The following is a 20,075-nucleotide window of genomic DNA, read 5'->3' on the forward strand; positions in this document are numbered from 1 at the left end:
TTATATTCGCAGCCATTACGGCTAGACTGATCGTAAAAACATAATTCAAAAACATGCCAAGAGAGAAAGAAATCCTACACATATGAAAAAATAATGCATACTGCTAACAGGCCTAGAAATGTGTATCCTACTGCTAGGTCAAAAGTCGTGCTGGGACTCTGAAGTTCTATCATCGAAACTAAGATTTTTTCTTAATTTCAATGATCAATCTTTTTACATTCTGTACAGATTTCCCAGGTCAATAAAAAATATATCCAGCTGTTAAATAAAGTTTACATCGACGCTGGAAAGGAAAAAGTTACCAAGCGACATGCAGCAACTTTACAGAAGAGACAATTTTTTTTTTTTTTAGAAAAATGAAACACTTAACCGTTTTAGTGCTAAGCAATTTTGGCAAAAATAAATGAAAATTGCTATACACATATTGATTAATTTAGAGGAAAAAATAATGGTGTCAAATAAAACACTCTAACTTAGACAAATATCAATCAATTTTATTAATTATTTTTGCATTATAAAGATAAAATGTTTATTGTTTATTAATGTTTATTAAACATAAAGTGCGAGGTTAGCGTACGTGCACTCCTGCGGAGCACCGAAAACACACTGAAACTCGCCGCAATTTTCGATACAAACGATCGCAGTGCTTTTGCGCCGCGTAGCATTCTAACGGTTAAGGTTGAACTTGCCAAAAAAGAGTCTAGCTCTTGTGTTTGGCAAGTTTACAAAATAACATAAAAATAAAACATAAAATGCAAAACAAAATAATAAAATAAATAAAAAAATTAAACAATTTTAAAAATTGAGAAAATATAACACTAAAAAAAAAAAAAATATGTATATAAAAAAAATATATTAAGTAAAAACACAAAATTTGTAAACACGGGCACATATTAAACATACATCTCTTTTTTTAAAATACAGTTAATGTTAATGTCAAGATGTCAAGAGTTATGTTAAGAAGCTTTTTTTTTTTTTTTTTTTTTTTTGTATTTTGTTTCGTAATTTATTTCTTGACGTAGATTTTGAGGTTAATTATTGAAAAGCTTCCGTCCTATGTAAGTATAATGATGTTTGGCCGTGGTAGTTTTGATTCTCGGTAGAGCGAGGCATCCTGTTCTCAACCTTCCCGTAATACGGTCCGATGGGAGGCTATCCTTATGCACCTGGAGCAAAGTATTGTTTTAATTATTAAAAAAATATCAAACGTACCATATTTTGCAAACGATAAGACTCAGCGGACACCGTGGTGTAGTAGTCAAGACGCTTGACTCACACTCGGAAGGTTCGATTCCCGATGAGAACAAAAAAATTGAATGTGATTTTTCTCAAGCCTGGGTGTTCTGTGATGTCGTTCACCACTGTAATTGGGCCTTCTGGCCTGTTGCGGTGCAAAAATAAATAATAATAATAAGACGCACCCCAATTTTTTGTTGAATTTTCAAAGCAAAAATCTGTCTTATGGTCCGAAAAATACAGTACGTATTATTTTGGCGTGATTCCTATATAATTAAAATATATATATACGAAATTCTTTATTTAACAGAAGAACTTTAATTGGCTCTTCTAGAAAGTTGCTACATGTCCCTTGGTAACTTTTTCCTTTTCAGCGTCGATATTCAAATGTTCAGAACCAAAATTTGTGTATGGATATAATACATATAATATTATTTTAATATGTACTTAATATCCCATTTTGTGAGGTTAAGTCACTGAGATATTACAAATAGACACGTTACATGGTTGATGATTATTTATCAAATATTGCGTTGCCCCCAACAAACAACGAAAACATTAGTATGAGCGAGAAGGAGATTACACATTTCCTTAGTTCGTATTTTGTGTAACTCGTTACCACAGCAACGACACTGGCCGTTCTGTTTTTCACAGTTATAGTTTAACTAAAGCATTTCACACCACACACAACATTTTTATGCGTAGCGTCACTGTTTATCCATTTGGTCCGTTGAGAATGAAGCCAAGGAAGGCTGCGCAAGGAATGCACAAATTAAATGCCATTTTCTTTACACTTGTAACATGTCTATTTAATTATACTTCATCGGGTTAGGTATTTAGTATTTTTTTGTTTCTGCTGGATCGCAGTTGTGATATTAATTGAAGGCATATAAAAAATAACACATTTCAGAACTTTTGGAACTAAAAATGCACTGCAGGGTTTACTGCATCTTTTTAGATTTTACATACAATTTGTTATGTGTGATTTTTTAATGTACTAAACTGCAGTTTAATTCTGAATGTTCTCCAGTGAAAGTAAAAAAGAATTAAACTGATATGTGTTGTTTTTGATATCAACGCTTCAATTATAAGAATTTACAAATCAAAAAATTATTGCACTGGAGTCCCGATTATTCCACTTTTTGGATTGACCGACCAATATAATAAGACGAATACGGTGGAACCTCTATATTCGTCACTAATCTTTTCTTGGAAGTCTAATGAATGTAGATTACGACAAATATAGTAACAATTTTTCCAATAAGAAATAACTGAACTTTAATTGATGTGTTTCTAACTATAACTCCTAAAAAAATTGTTTAACCTTTAACTTTATCGTACTAACAGATAAACATAGTAGTAGAAATGGAAGAGGAGGAAGGTTAATGTTAGGAACAAGAGTTGATATCAGTTGAAACAAAACCGCCAAAAATAATTCCATACTCAGCACCGGTGCCGGCGGTGGGAGTGACGACGAATACGGAAAATACTAACCAATAGGGGAGAAAAAAAATGGGTTGGGGGTTGACGAATATAGAGGATTCACTGTATGTCATATTAGATTTTTTACATATTTTATATTCTAATTGTTGCGCTCTATGCATCATCAGATGCAGATAAGGGATGGTAAAAAATAAATAAATAAAATAACTGGACAACATCAATTACACATTGCATTAAGTTTAGATAATTGTGACTCTAATGTGCAACCAAATTGCATAATGTAGTGCATAAAAATATATTTTGATTATGATTTTAGCATGGTTGATTTTTTACCAATAAATACATAATATATGTACCTATTTCAAGTATTTAAATATTCAGTTGCCTCAAGATTTAGAAGCAAAATTTCTAGTTCATTCGTTTTCTTAATTAAGGACTTAATACAATGGCTCAAATCATCCTTATTTTGGATGGACCGTTTCGATTCCTGGCATTGTGGACATGAAATATTGATTTTAAAGGTTGTTTGAACATCAATATTCCATTGATCTTGGATTTTTTCATATCTGAAGCGTAAGACTGATCACCTTACCTTCATTTAACGGATGATCTAAATATTTTTTGTAACAATGTTTTGTTTTTGTATTGTTTACTAGTTGAGGTATAACTAGGTGTTCAAATTTTATTTGTACAACTATATAAAAATAAATGCATTACATTGCATACGCTGCATTCGGTTTACCAACAATGCAGGGCCCTATGCGTATACAAAAATACTCAACTATTTTTTATCAAGTTTCATACTAGTTTATTATAACATACGTTGTATCCGTTTTTCACAAATTTATATTGTAAATTTGAAAGTGAAACAAAATGGTAAACGTCATTCCAAAGAAAAATTTCTGATTAACAAGATATTGGTTCGCTTTTACATTACATATACTATTTTATTTGATTACAAGCCTTCTAAATGGAATGCCTAGAAGATGAAAGTGAGCATTTTCGACACCTGTTTGCGTTCAAGCAAAGCTGCTTGCGATATTTGCGCAGTGTACTATGGAAGATTTATTTATTTAATAAATGCCCAGAGGGCTCTTACAATGTACAGTAAAAAGTACATAAAAAAATACAGAAAATAACAAAAATTAAATCATAACTATTACACTTAACATGTGATTCATTCTGAAAATATAAAAAAAAGAAAAAGGAAATAAAGTGAAGATGAATGGAGAAACACATTAAATGGGGGAGAATTGAGGGATGGCCATTCGATGGATAGGGCAGCTAATTTGATAGCAGCAGGAGTGGTGTGGAGCAAGTCCAACAGCTCAGCATAATTGAACGTAGTTATGCAGAAAGTAGCCAGCCATAGAAAAGTGAAACTGAGATAATAGCTCTTTTGTGAAAAGAGAGAATAATCGAATCTACACAGTTGGAATGTTTTTGACTATAACAAATGATAAATAATGAATACGCTAGTTTTTTTACATTACAAATAAGAATCTAATGTATTTGACCAGTTTTAATGATTTTTAATGTACAGTAAGATTTGTCTAGTGCTGTGGGTGTTTTTTGGAAATTTAGAAATGCCGTTTTTGTGATCGACACCATTTTCAGAAGGTGATTAATACAGTTTTTTGTGTGACAGCGGTTTGGCTGTTTTTAGCAAAACATAGGATTGACCTTACTGCACACGATAACATAAATATCTATTTTTTTTTTAAATTGTGGACTGGCTGCTTTCTGCATAATTATGTTCAATTATTAGCTGTTCTGTGGATGCTCACTAGGGGTGGGGAGGGGAGAATGGCGGGTGAAGTTTGACCTATTGTACTCCTACTGGAACATGTTTCGGAGTCTGGTGGTTCTTGAGGGTACACGAAAGTTTATCAGGGACAGTAATTTTGGGCAATCTACTATGGTGCATATCACTCTGTGCATTAAAGTGAGGTCAGCAATTGTCTTTCTGGTGGAGAGCAATGGTAACCTCAACTCAGACATGAAAGTTTGATAAAGCAAAGATGCTATGAATTATTGCCTAATTTGTTGTAAAATAATAAAGCAGAATACATTGACTTTTTGGTTGTGTCCTCTCGTTCTTTTCATTTGGAAATAAACAGACAGAAAAATTCATCTCTTCAGAGAACAAGAGGACACAACAAGTAAAAAATAAAAATTCAACTTTTATTTCATTAGGCAGGCGTCGAAAATGCTCACTTTCATCTACTTCATTTTGAAGGCTTGTAATCAAATCAAATAATATATGTAACAGCAAACACAGTATCTTGTAGAGCAGAATTTTTTCTATTCAATGACCTCTACCAATTTGTTTTACATTTGGTGCTCATTTTTAAATTCATAAAAAAACGGACACAACTTATAACACCTAGTATAACTTAATGTAGAATCAATACGATACAATGTATTTAACATAATTATTTTAGTAAATTTATTTTGAGCGATAACCTAAAGGGCCCAGTTGACCTTATATTGAAAATATGCATAGTATTTTTATGTCAACTTCCCTTATGTGTATTGATCATATTTATATGCATCATATAATTAACATTGTTTTTTTTCTGTTGGTGTCGCTCCTCCCCTCTCTCTCCCTCTCCTCTACATGTTCCCCTCCATCTCTCCGATAATGATTCCCCTTCACCCGGGTTTGGATACATCATCGCTGCTCTATACAATCTTTCCAAATATACCAACAACATCTATTTATATCAACATGTAAGTAGATTATTTGAAAATAGAATTATCGCCTTGTTCATTTGTTATTTTTTTCCTTGGTTACGCATGCGGTTACTTACATTCGTTGGAATCAATGGTTAAAAACACTGGAAGAGAGATTAAATGATTTGTTTTAAAATGGTATCCTCTGCGCCCATCTTTGGGTCTACGCACATAATGTAGCATTATAATTATGGCTAATTTATGTAGCTCCGTATTTTGTTCATCAATTTAAGGGCATTATTTATTTTTAAAGTTCTTTATACTCACTTTAATGTTCATCTTATAAATTTCTATACGAAATTGTAATAAAAAAGTAGACACATTCATACAACGAAAAATTCATTAAATAAAGGAGATTGACAAATTTTTATTATAATTTTTTCCCACTACTTTATTTTTTATTGTTTCATTTGACTTATCATCTTCCCTTCTTCTGATAAATAAAAGTTAAGCCTTAAGTTAAATATAAGTTAAATATAAGTTAAGTAAAGCCCCGTACAATTTTAGATTTGTAGATAATTCCACGGATTAAAGAAAGTGTAAAAAGTATGCTCCGATTATCAATATTCGTGATATGAAAAAAATGACTGAAACATTTCCAAAAAAAATATTCGTTCTCATTACTTCCCTAATTTATTATTTATTATTCTTTTAAGGAATTTCTGTATATTTCGATTGTTAACCGTTTTTAATGCCAGACAAATTCAGCATATTTTAAAATGCTTTTGTGAAAGAAAAATAATATTAATAGAGATACGTTTAGTTCGAGGATATCATGCGGAATCAAAAGTGGAATGGTCTCTCTATTAATTTTAGGTGAGTGTGTTATGTTGGCAGTAAAACACATTCCAGATATTTACATGCAAATGTTCAAGTTGCTCTGTACCATGCTCGAGATATCTCGCTTGTCGTCGATTTCAGTCACATTCACTTTTAAATGTGTTTCGATAGCTATTAATTTTTGAAAAAAGGGGGTGAACATTTTTATATCCCTGTGATTATTAATAAACCTTGTATTTTTCATCTCCTGTAAAATATAGAAAATGCTGGTTAATTTTCAATTATTGTTTTTAAAAAAAATGTAATATATATTTTTATAGATGCATAATTTCTCTACTGCGTAGCATCTATGAAATCGATTTATTTCACTAGTCTGTCTCAAAGAGATAAAATTACTTTCGTACAAAAATGAATAAAGTATGAATCAAAATATTATTCAACAGCGATATCAACCATTGAAATATTTCTTATAAAACGGTGCTTTTTAATATAGATTTAGTCAGCATGTATATTGTGGCTTGTAATTTATATTTTGCTGCCTCTGTATGTATTATATATAAAATGTTTATTTGTATTTCTTCACGCTTACCAACTCGCTAACATTGTCATACGGACTGACAGAAGTTGATTGAGGCGTGCAATTCCATCAAGGTATGTCGCTTATGCTTGGTCGCTTATCAAACCCCATTTTAGTTAAAACCATAGCAATAGAAAAATTAAGCTTTTGTGGCCTTGGGTAAAACAGAGTTAAGTCATAATTAAAATAGAAAAACTTATAGCGATATTAAGATTTATTGTATTTTATGTCTGAAGTAATATTCATCCAGATTTTTTTTCAGATACAAACACGATTTTTATTAATAACCTTTATTATCTTTTCAGATTTGAGATTTTATAGTTAGCGCATTGCACTGACATGCATCTAGGGCTGTCTTCGTGGGACCCTGACTGATGGGGACCTTGAAATGTCATGACAATTTTTTATTTATTTTTTGCTTTCTAAAACGAGCCCCAAATTTTGTGGCCTTGAGAACTCCTACATCAGAGACAGCCCTGTATGCATCAAGTCCCAGACTCAATTTGTTACTTTATTTATTTATTTATTTTGTTCATTAACGCTCAAAAGGCATTTACAAAAATAAAAATGAAATACATGCTAACATACTAAATAATAAACACAGAAAAAAATTGTGAAATTAGTTAAAAAGGATATGATAAAAAGTTTTACAAAGTAAAAAAAACAAAACAATAATAACAAAATGCAAGAAAAAACAGTAAGCATATAAACAAAAAATGCAAATATATAAGCTTATGAAATAAATTCTGTAAAGCAAACAATAAATAAAGTGTTACGGTAAGCAAGAAAGACATTTTTAAGTTAAATTAATAAACAAGCAAGCATATATTATCACGAAAAAATAAGAAATAAAAATATGTATCTATGAATTGCGTATTTGCCAATACTACAATGCAATTTGATATAATAGTAAAAAATAAAAAACAAGTATATGGTAATAAAAATAAACAAGTATTTTTTTAATTTATGGAATTGAATTGTCAATAATAGTTTGACGAGCAGCTACAAATAAACTTGATATTGCGGACTGATTTATATGATGAATTTAAGAATAAGATATGACCATCTCATATCTCCATAATTAAAAATCAAGTTATAGCAACCAGTGCTTTAATCACAGCTGCCCATGTATCATATGGGGAAGTCGTGACATTACAAGGGCTACCAACCAACGTGAGGCTGGTCAGATCGCTGGTGTTCCGTGTCTTCAGTGAGGTCCAGGGAATGTGAGAGGACCGACGCGTTTGAAATGTGGTGTTGGAGACGACTGCTGCGAATACATCGATCTGAGCACAGAACCAACAAGTCCTTACTGAGTGAACTCGGCGTCTCCACACAATGCGAGCAGCGCGTCCTCAGTCTCTGTAGGCACACTGTGAGAGCAGGGCCAGACAGTCTGGAGCGACAGATCATGCTTAGAACGGTCGATGTTAGTCGAAGAAGGGGACGTTTACAAATGAGGTGTACGGATGTAATCGAGAGAGTCCCAGGTGCCACCCTATATGAGTCCACGAGAATAGCGGAGAACCGAGAAGGATGGTGGAGACTCGTCCGGGAGCATGATGGTCACGATCCTCGTAACCGAGGGACCGACTAGGAAGATGTACCATATGATACAAATAGCAAAAAAAACATCTCGGATCGAAAATTTATCGCATTAGAGGGGAAGGGATGTGATTCTTTTAATCAAATCACAAAATAAGATTATAGCAAAAACTGAGTTGGTAAATAATTTTAAAATTCTGATCTATCTCTGGTTAACCAATGCCCATAGAGTTAAGGCTTAAAATTAATAAATAATATCATTAATATTTTGTGTTAGTAAAATAAATTAGCGATGATGTTTTGTTGTGTGTCACTGTTAATAACCATTTACCGTTATAAAAAATTATTTATTGTAAAATCTTTTTTCAGAATAATATATCTATGGACGGAAAGGAGGACTACGGAGATCTACCACCAAACCAGAGACGGAAAAAGCTTGCGGCTAAAGTACAGGAACTAAAACGACAGGTACTAGAAAAACGCTCTCCTTACATCACTGAAAATTAATGAATATTAAATAAGTTTGCCAAATTTAACCCTTTTTGAATTTTAAGATTTATTTTCCTATACCTACCGAAATTAAAAAGGAGTGACAATTTTTCCTTAAATTTGTCTCTATTTTTTCTGCTAAAGTTCTTAGTTGGCATTATACAGAAAAGTTTTTTTTTTTTTTTTTCAAAAATATTTACAAAATAGTCTTAAATTAAAGTCCTGCTGAGTTGCATACATACAACAAGCTGACAAGTCAGCAGGTTCTTATAAAGCAGGTTTTTAACAGCTGGTTTCTGGCTGGCTGTTTTTTTTTTGAGCAAATTCCTATCTGAGGTTTTATTTTTATGTTCACAGCATACTTTTTCGGTTTATCTAGTTTATGTTCTTTTTTATTTTTACTGTTTGTACCAATATTATTTTTGTAAATGCCCCTTGGGCGTAAATGTGTAGATAAAATTAACATTGTAATAATTTTTCAACACTGGCTGGTTTTCGTCATCACCAGTCAGAGGAAAGATTCATAATTTAAAAAATATAATTAAAATCCGTTCCACCAAGAAATGTCAGCGGAGAAACTCAATCTGTTCAAATGAAAAGTTCTATGAATATTAATTACAGGTAAATCAAGAACAAGCTGCTATGGACGGTCTTATGAAAATGAAAGGAGTGTACGAAGGTAATCCCGCCCTCGGTGACCCCATGACTGTCGAAGGTAATGATAATATTCATCTTGTTATTTCTTCAATTTTCCTTATGTGAAGTAAAAGAGTAACGTGTCCCCACAGGTAAAGAATACAAGAATTCTCTCTGTATGGAATAGAACCAGATTCTGGATAGGTGTTTTACACTCAATGGCTACTTCCGGAGATAAGTCCGCCTCGTAGTTTAGCGTTTGGGGCATTTAGCTAACATGCTCGAGGTCCCAGGTTTGATTCCTCGCAAGGTCGACATTCAATATTGGTGTTCCTACCCTAAAATATTTTACGATGCTTGGACTGGATCTTGAGCATAATAATTATTGTTATCATATAACGAACGATCGAGATATGGTAAATTTGGTTTATGAATGCTGCAGAAATGATGCAGCAGCCTACAGCAGCAGCCCGTGTACCCGGGGTGGTGATAGGAATATGATGGTGATAAGAGCAATAATAGTTCATGAACCCGTAAATGGGTAGAAAAAAATCTCCATCCTCGTTAAAAGATACATAAAATTAATATTTTACTATATTCCACTCAATTTATGATTATATTATATATGAAATTTTCCTGTACATATTTTCTACCCGCACAATTAACTGCATAATTGGTGGCCTTAAAAGCAAAAATGACATTGTTATGCATATTTTTTTTAACTCTAATTCAAGACACAATGGTCATTATTTTTATTTATTTAACTTTTTGTACATAATGTTATTTGTACATTGGCGGGCTTATTGCCAAATGGCAATTTCTTCCAACCAACCAATAAAATAAAAGTTTTATTTTTATAATTCAAGTTACAGAACATATTCAATAGAAAAAAAAGATTAAAAAGCTAAAGATATATAAAAATAGAAATAATTATGCCATTGTTATTTCTGAAAACATTTAAAACCAGAAGGCATAAGCGAGTGGATTTTAAGTCGTGCCTTTGTTCTTGGAAATAAATGTTATTTTATTGAGAATGCAAGTGTCTGTAACCGCTTTTCTGTAAAAATTAGTTTTTAGAGTTGTGCCACTGTTATTCCCGGGGTGCGATATATACATTATGAGATGCAGTACCGAAATATTTAATTATAAATATATTGCATATAAACATTCATGAAATACAAAATTTGTATTTGAAGCACTAACTTCTTTGTGGTTATTTTATTATACATGAAATAATTAAATGTTTCCAGGTCAGCTAAACGAGTGCGGACACAAGTTGGAGAAGTTACGCGGGGAGCTGGCTCGGTACACGGGTTGGCTGGAGGCCGCCTCGGGGGAGGCCACTCAGCCACCTCACTCCGGCCTCAACGGAGGGGGGCATAGGTACCACTTTACTTTACATCTTGAGCGAGACTTTAAGACCTGTTGACTATTAACAACTGGGTCCTACAATTTAGTTTTGTCAGACAGCATTGCAGCATCCACTATCTGATCTGAAGTATGACCAAAACAAATTTTACCCAGTGGGGTATATTTATAATGAAAGTAAACTGGGATGTGGTTCCACGGTAGTGTTGCAGACTCACGGATTAGAGGTTTGAACTTCGAACTCCGCTCTTTACCACAAATTGATACTCATTTCCTAGCACAGTTGATTACGATTAGTTGAAAATTTGGATGCATGACGAAGGTTGATTGATACGCTTCACCCTTGACCTGTTATGAGTGGACCATTCGAGCTGATTTGTACGCATTGTGTTGCCTAATATGTCTATGCGTAAACTACTGAGTGAATTCAGTTCAAAACTTTAGTTACAACAGGCCGCTGACCACTGCAAAACGTTGGACAAGCTCCAGCACACAAGGCAACGGCTACTAGTCATAAAGCTGGGTTTGAATTTGTTGAACACCTCCCACATTCACCTTATTTAGCCCACAGTGACAACCGGCTATTCCGAGGAACATTTCAGTAGAAATTATTTTTTCGCCGACAATGAGTTCATGTGCTGTGTAGATGAGTTGTTGGCAGGGGTCGGACAAATGCTCTACTAGAAAGCTATAGAAATGTCAAAGCATCGCTGGAAGAAGTGCTTCCTCATCCACTTTGAAACAGGTCAGCCAACCCTGATGTTGTACTGATATTTAGACAGTCCTGTATATTGACAACTGCTTATGAGGATTCACCAAACATTTGAACTTGCGCACTTATTTTGCAGACATTCCATTGGCAGTAACGAAGAGTCCCTGTCAAGATCAGCCAGCGATAGTAGTGTCGGACAAGCCAAGCATTCTGCACCACACACGCCGCAACCTCACCACGGGTAAGTGTTTCTCTCCTCTCGACTACACTTCCCTATGTATAATGTTGCGTAACAACATGAGCTAGAAACGGACAAACAAGGCTAGCAGATGCATGGCGTATCCATACAAAAGTTTTATTTAACCTGTAGAAAGTAATAATAGAACAAAAGCGTTCCAAATTTTTGGTTTGGTTTTAGTTTGGTTTTTAGTTTAATAACAAACGTATAATGGACGGTTTCGGTTCGCGTTCGCAATTGTCTACCCGAGCACCTACGGCTCGTTGTATTGCCGTAATCTGTAGCTAACGTCATGGTCAAAAATTGTTGAATGGTTTTTCATCCTTATGGGCGACTCTATTGGGTTATTACTCCAAAGGTTAAAGTATATTATTCTTTATTTCTCTTCATTTGGTCTCAGTTACTGTTAGGAAAGGGAACTAAAAAATATCACCCTGTAAAAAATATTTTTATGTTGAACTTGGAAATCTAACTAGGCTGATATAATTACGCATATTCATTTCTTACATTTTGTGTTTGTTTGAAATGCCTGAGAAATATAATAATTTAAAGACACATACCTGCTCCTCACTTAGTACTTCAGTTCTTTGGAGATGTAGATATTTAAATAATGGAGAAACTATATAGATCTATACATCAGAAGAAACATTTATTGCAACAGAGAGAGAAAACATTTTCGGGGAGGGATTGTGGAAGTCTAGGCATTTACAGGGCTTATGACCTATTATTAGGTGGTTTAAGTGTCCGCTTTACAAACTGTAACATTCACCATTCTGCCTATGTTTGAACATCCATATTTTCTGCGTATGTATCATTGATCTATGGACTTTCTACCCACAGGAGTAATGGTAAAATTTATCTTGTTCCAGATCTGGCGGCAGTCCGGAGTCCGGGCTGGGCACGTCCCACAACAGCCTGGGGGCGGGCCCGGGGGGCAGTAACGGGGCAGCAGGCCCGGGGGGCGGGGAGGCGGACGCGGGGGGCGACGGGGGCGGTGACATGGACGCCGAAACCGACGACTTCTACGAGCCCGAGATCCTCCAACCGCTAGGCACCTGTAAAGCCCTATACCACTTCGAAGGTACTAAACATACAGTTACATACAAAATACACTTCTGTGGCCTTATTCTGTAACTTATTCGTTTTGTAAATTCATTCAGTGAACAAGAGCGAATTACGATTTCGATTGCGCCAGAGTGAGATGGATATATGACAAACTAATGAACTTACGAAACGAAATTGTGACGGAATAAGCCTGCGGCAATCATTATGTCTACAGGGATAGAAAGAAAGAATGAATTAGTGAAATCATTTAACACATATATTGCATGAAATTAACATTTTCAATTATTACGAATGAGAAAGTTCAGTGTTATGGGAAATAGGATATAAAAAATATATTTTTACGTATGAAAAAATTAACAAAAATGAACTACATCATAAGTTCTTAAGAATCAACCAATGATAGAGCGTTGCGATAGATTTCCAGTTTCCGGGATGCCAACTCACCAATCAGCAGAACTCTCCGACTGGGACTTGTTACATCACAGGCGGAGTTATTTCAAAATTACAAAACTTAAAAAAAACATGGCACTGATAATACGATGCAATTTTTTTTTTTTTTAATTTGGCATAGTTTGATATTAACAAATATTTTTTTTTTAAACCACTGAACTTCCTCGTTATATTGTTGGGAAATAAATTGGTGCTAAACTATACTGATCATTAAATTATACGTGATTAGGATAACTTGCGTGAGACTTATTCTCACTGAAATTACAAATGACAAGAATATGTAATCAGGAGCTTAAACGTCACATAACAGATTGGAGGCTGTCGGAGTGGAAAAAAGAACGATCTCTCGTGTTCCCCTTTTATAGCATTTTGGCAGCGCCCTCTGTTGTCGGTCTTGCGTATTGGGCGATGTTCAGGCATAGCGCAATACTTTATGAACGCGGTTGTCGTCTCACGGTAGTGTTGCGGACTCACGGATCAAAGGCCCGATATTCAAATCCAACTCAATTTGCATTTTTCCTGCGCGAGTTATCTACGACTTAAGAAGAAATGGTCTGAAAATTGAACTCGAGTAAATAATAAGGACTCAAATACTTATTTTTGTTTCTTATATTGTGTTAAATACAAGTGATACGCAATAAATACGCATATTGTGTGTACTTGGCGTACCACTGACGGCTCCTGACCCTAAACCTTGGCAGTGCATTTCTTTACATTTTGTCAACTTGTATATTAAGTTAAATAGTATTATAACAATATGATAAGTCTGACATAGTAAATGAGCGATAGTAATATGTCAGCATGCGCATCGGAACAAGGAACGCTAAATTTGCCATTGTGTTTGTTTGCATACTGCTTTATGTCCACTAACATTTTACGTAACTAATTCAACTAAGTTCGTACTGCTATTTTGTCATTGGGCATGGTCAAAGTGACGTTACAAACGAACCTCATAGTTCAAATCTGCGCGTGCGTTGGCAATTCTTGGAGTATGTATATTGTCTTCTCCCTCTGACGCACGATTCACCGCTTGATACCTTCATAGTTTATCTCACTCAAATCATAGTTTTAGCAGATATGGTATTTTTCATACAAATTCAGGGTAAAAGATTATGCAAAACAGAATATGCACGGTGACGATTGCGCATGCGCATGCATAGACAAGATGAGAATATCGATCACTAGAGTTGATCTCTCTAGATCATTGGGCGCTAGTATTGAATATAATGTTGTACAAATATAATAGTGCAAAGAGTCCCGGTTTCTTTGTATTACATGATTTTTTACTGTCAGTTACTAATTTACGTACGCATATTTTTACTTGGCAGTGTACTGCACTTATGCAAATACTAAGGAACTGCCTCTAAAGCGTATACGCGTGCAGATTATTTTTTTTGTTCTAATCTAACATTTGATTTGTAGCGACCTCAGAGGGCTCCATGGGGATGAGAGAAGGGGAGGAATTACTACTAGTGGAGCTGGACCAGGGAGATGGCTGGACGAGGGTGCGGAGGGCCGACCTACACCAAGAGGGCTTCGTCCCCACGACCTACATACACTGCACACTCTACACATAGTTGGTGTGAGTTATATTATCATTATTACCTCTATCACAACACGGACTATCTCTTCGTTCTAGTGACTAGAGAACCCTTTTAAATACCCTTTCATCGCTCTAATTTTCTTGCCTCCTCTTTCACAGTAGTAGCTGCTCGATTGTGGAATAACCTACCCACTAATGTTAGAGACATTATTTACATTTAAGTCAAGATTGAAATGTCACTATCTAAATATTTAAGTTATTCCTTTATCCTTCTTCTTTCTTTCCCATCCCCTCTCCTCTCTTCATAGTATAGTGTTAATTTTTTAATGTATTTTTATTTTCTTAATCTTTGTTTTTCATTTTTGTCTAATTTTGTAAGATTCAATATGTCCATGTACTTGTAATTTTCTCAAACTGAACGGTTTGGGTAGGTAGGAAGATATTGCCTTAAGGCAATATGCCCGCCCTTATATGTATATTTATTTATTTATTTTTGCACCACAACAGGCCAGGAGCCCCAATTACAGTGGTGAATTACATCACAGAACACCTAGGCTTGAGAAAAATCACATTAAATTTTTGTGTTCTCACCGGGAATCGAACCCGGAACCTTCCATGTGTGAGTCAAGCGTCTTGACCACTACACCGCGGAGGCCGCCAATATATAAACTATATATGTAGATAAAGTGTTAAAATAAAATATTATGTAATATTGTACATTATATTACAGTTCTTGTATATTACATTATTATTTTGGAGTGCATAAAATTATATGCACCGAGCAACTATTTAAGAGCTAGGCAACACAGACCATTTGTTCTTCCAGAATGCAGGACAAATTTACCGTTGATGATGCCTGTGGGGAGAATGATTGGTCTGTTGAGCGTGGATCTTTTCCATGCTGGGATTACCAGCTTTAGACTCTTCCTCTTTAACTATGTATAATAATGTGTATTAGTGCCTCGTTTGTCTTTGTTTACTATTGTTTTTATGGACCATCTGTTGGACTCTATTCTATCTATTGTGCTTTTTTTAAGCATGTTTTGTAATTACCTAGTAATATAATTTATGTACATTTTAATTGACTGTAGTGCGCTGTATTGTACATTTAAATAAATAAATAAATACATACAAAAATCAGCCAATACATTTTGAGATTTCAGAATTTTATGATGCACCTGCCCTAGTAAGTTAGGTGTCATAATGTATACCCGCATAGGAGAATAAGTGCTTTGTGTTGCTATTATAAGAACTCCCGGTGCCGTATCATTTTCAACCAATGATTGTCTAGACATCGGTATTACCCTGCTTATTTCTGTTGATATGTTTGTATTGATTAACTGGATTGTTTTTCTGTGGCTAGTGTTGCGAGCTTACGAATCTGTAGTTTGTTCCCCACTGTACTCCAACTTATTGAAAAAAATTCTCACAGCACGTAAAACAGAATAAAATGTTAGTAAAACAAAAATCTCATATGCGTAGTTTGTGCGTGGGTTTTACGTTACAGCACGTATATATGTATATACATAATAAGAAATACACAGTATAAATATGTTAATATACTAAACAAATAAACTTATTTTAGTAGCAATTTAGCTGAAGTAACCGAGCAGTTAATTTTTTGTATTTATGCCAGTTGATTTTTTATTTCTGTATAAGTGTGTGAATTTCAAACGTGTTTATAATGGTCAGTTAGGTTCATTTTCAAAGTGGCTTATTCCCATTTCCTAATAATTAATTATTTACAATTCGTAAAAAATGGTCCCCAAAATTGTAATATTTGGGAGAGTCTTAAAAACACAAATATTTATCTTAATTTGTTGCAAAAGAGAGGGAGGGAAAAGATTTTTGAAAAGAATATGGAGCTCTAGGCATTTACAGGGTTTATAACTGTCATTGGCTGGTTTAAGTGGCCACTTTACACTCTGCGTAACATTCAACAGATTTGGTTCTAAAGAGTAAATCCAGCCTGTCTAAAAACATCTTGACTTATTTTGTAATGAATTAATGTTATTTTTCTTCTTCCAGAGATACCGCTCGGTCTTCCTGCCATGTTTTATGAATTAATTTCCGAGCAGCCACCGCCCCGGGTAGGGCAAGGACCGCCCCGAGTGTAGTGCGCCCGTGTATATTTACATCTCCCACAAACTGTAAACGATATTATAAGTACTATTTATATTGCCGACGAAACATTGTGGCGGCGAGGTGAAATGTTATTTTTTTCATCTCGCAGTGTGGAAAACGATCCCGAGAATGTGAGTGTACCGTATTAGTGCAATTTGAATGCTCAATGTCTATATGTAGTCGCTTGTGCTTACAATTTTATCTCTTAACTGTTGTATAAAAATGTATACTCAATACTTAATGTAAACTTCGCCGGACTGCTTTGTAGCCAACTTACGAGGTTACGAGCCAAGTTAATATGTATTATATAGATCAGAAATCTGAACATTATTCTAAAATAGAAATCTTGTAGCTAAATTTGCCAATTTTTACTGGGCCAGTTTTATAAATAATATGTAAAATTTCCATCAGCTCTGAGAACATTTAACCGTTCGTTACCGGCGGTTGTGTTTTATAAACCGATTTTGTTGACGACAGACGGTCACTGGTGAATTTTGATCGTAACTCAAATTTTAGTAATAATTTTGGTCTTTTTGTCAATTGTCCATAATAATTTTTATCTGTTAAGCGCAAACGTTACGCATTGCTTTATTCTGGATTTAAATACATATTATACATTAATCACCAACACATTGATCACAAATCTTGACAATTTTTTATATAAGTAAATTAATAATATATTTTTTTTAAATACAAATCACAGAAAAAAAGTTACAATATATAGTGTGAAAATATATAAGATTGCTGGTAGACCCATTGATGCCATTACATTATATGTAATACAACATGTATAATCTTTGCCTAATACAAAGCGGAGTAAAAAATATTAGAATGGTAATTAATTTAATAAAAAATAAATCACATATCCCAAATGAACTAAGCAGAGAATAAATTATCAAAAAACAATGTCCAAATATCTGTCAGTGTCAAATATGACAGAGATTCTGAAGATAACAGGTTGTAATGCATTTATTTAACCCCTCGAAATCTGATAGTTACCATTTAACCATTATTTAAAGGACATAGTATAGCATTAGCTATGAAATACAAATAAAAATGAACGAGATTCGTTATTGAATACATTCCTAATACGAATGAGCATTGAAGTTAGAATTTGTATATTTTTACTACGCGGTTGATAATAATTTTAAAGTGCGAAGATCTCGGATTTCGGTTGTAGGTGGCGAGCTGCAAAGGTGGAGAAGAGAGGGAGCGTTTTTATATGTTTACCTACGTCACCGATCCTCTGCGTTGCCAACCTGTCGTGTTTGTTGTCTTAGCTCTATTTCCTTCACAGTTGCCGGTACCTACTTCTGAGGCACCACAAAGTTAACTAACGGATGTTTTATAAAACTGGCCAAATGTACATTTTTCTGTTTCATAATTAGTCTGCGGGCGTATGCAATAAATATAATAAATCTGTCATTCTCAACAACATCATAGTGACTGCTCTCACGCAGTATTCACGAGTGAAAAATGGAATAAACATTAGGTCGTGTTCTAAAATTTACTATTTGCTTACAAGATTTTAAATCAATTTGTGTATCACCCGACACAATATTCTCCCAGTTTTTGATTTGTATAATACATAGGGGCATAAATTGGACACTGCATGTATCGCTGTTTTTAGTCTATGATCCTCATGCTGACTAACGGATTATTTGAAAACTTCAGAATTTTTTTACTAAACATGAGATTTTTAAATTAATACTACTGTATACAGGAGAAACAACATTGCGTGTGTATTCAAGCAGTTTAGAGGTATTTAAAAATACACTTGAAATATTGTAAGGAAAATTTAAATATACCTTAAAAACTGTATTGCCCACAAAATAGTGTTTTTTCATCATATTGTCGGTGATACTACAATACCGCGCGTAACTATCCATTTTATTTTTTGACAGGGGAACCTGAAAATGTTCTGATACTATATTACTTTACTACCACTACTAGATTTTAACCAACCAAAAATACCTTTGGGGTATTTAAACAATTATCATTATTTAGAGTAAAAATGTCAATAATTTTAAACTATCGGCTCATCCATATAATAAATTTATGCCATAAAAACATTTTTGTAAATATTCGAGCTTACGCGGTATTGCAGTATCACGGATGATATATCTGTGGCTTGGATCTATAAGGGCCGATGTCGTAAATCGTAATATTACACAGGAGTGTGATTATTTAGCCATTTTGTGGTACTAAAATGAACTAATTGGCGTCTTTGATAACAAATATTAATAAAAAAAACACGGGCGTGTGCATAAAATAGTTCAATATAAGTTTTTTTAATTGACATTGACCCTCAACAGGAATGGTGGCAAGAAAAATATGAAATCTGACATTGGCCTTTCTAGACCCAAGCCGCAGATTATATTATATGTTCACCTACAGAATGCACATTAAATAATGTATAAAAAAAAAGTTTGTTTCGAAGCAGCCAGTCGATTAATTTTCAATTATTATTTTTACTCGACGTCCCGTTGTATATTGGTCTAATTCGTAAGACTCGAGCTAGTTACGATCCCGCTCTAAATGTGATTTATGTAAAGTATATGTAATTTAATCAATTAATTAATATAAGCGCAAATATTTCTTCCGGAAAATTCACACTTTTTCACAACTAGAACAAACGATAATATTTTAAAATGTAACTGTCAATGACCTCGATTAGAAATACGACAATAGAAAGTATAGATAATTACTCACAGTTGCGAGATTTTAACTTCAAAATAATCAATACAGGCATTCTATGTAAGAATAATTCCTTTATTATCTATGCTATTTTTACATTTTACCAAAAAATAAAGCCTACAAGTATTGTGAACCAACCAGAAATTTATGCAATTTAATTCCATTAAATTACATTTTTCCTCGGTAAAAACAATTCTATAAATTTTTCCTGGGATAAATTGCCTTAATTTTGTAATACGTAGTATAATAACGCAATACGTAAACAATAAGGAATGTCTTCTCTGTACTGTTTAAACCAATTTTATTAAGATTCCCACACACGTAACAATATATCGTAGCGATTTATCGATCTGAAATTGTTGCGGATTATCTTGTTTGCACGGTCCATCGGTGGCGTTTGTGTTATTGCAGTGCCCTATGCACCACTGGGTGTGGA

General features: G+C 34.0%; 1 protein-coding gene across 2 annotated transcripts in view; it reads left to right on the forward strand.

Annotated features, from left to right (window-relative positions):
- LOC148272187 (formin-binding protein 1-like) overlaps positions 1 to 19,754 on the forward strand; it is a 37,438-nt gene extending 17,684 nt beyond the window's left edge. The window contains exons 8-14 of one of the 2 annotated variants that reach the window (XM_088240389.1): positions 8,687 to 8,785; positions 9,428 to 9,521; positions 10,693 to 10,825; positions 11,659 to 11,763; positions 12,630 to 12,841; positions 14,698 to 14,857; positions 16,847 to 19,754. In XM_088240389.1, the coding sequence (XP_088096515.1) occupies positions 8,687 to 8,785; positions 9,428 to 9,521; positions 10,693 to 10,825; positions 11,659 to 11,763; positions 12,630 to 12,841; positions 14,698 to 14,852 (798 nt within the window). In that variant the 3' untranslated portion in view covers positions 14,853 to 14,857; positions 16,847 to 19,754. The remainder of the gene's footprint in view (positions 1 to 8,686; positions 8,786 to 9,427; positions 9,522 to 10,692; positions 10,826 to 11,658; positions 11,764 to 12,629; positions 12,842 to 14,697; positions 14,858 to 16,846) is intronic. The other variant, XM_088240390.1, reaches the window with a different exon arrangement.
- Positions 19,755 to 20,075: the final 321 nt, after the last annotated feature.

This window comes from Micrasema longulum, unplaced genomic scaffold, assembly GCF_059751315.1.
Source record: "Micrasema longulum isolate JH-2025_06_02 unplaced genomic scaffold, ASM5975131v1 h1tg002444l, whole genome shotgun sequence".
NCBI classification, from domain to species: domain Eukaryota; kingdom Metazoa; phylum Arthropoda; class Insecta; order Trichoptera; family Brachycentridae; genus Micrasema; species Micrasema longulum.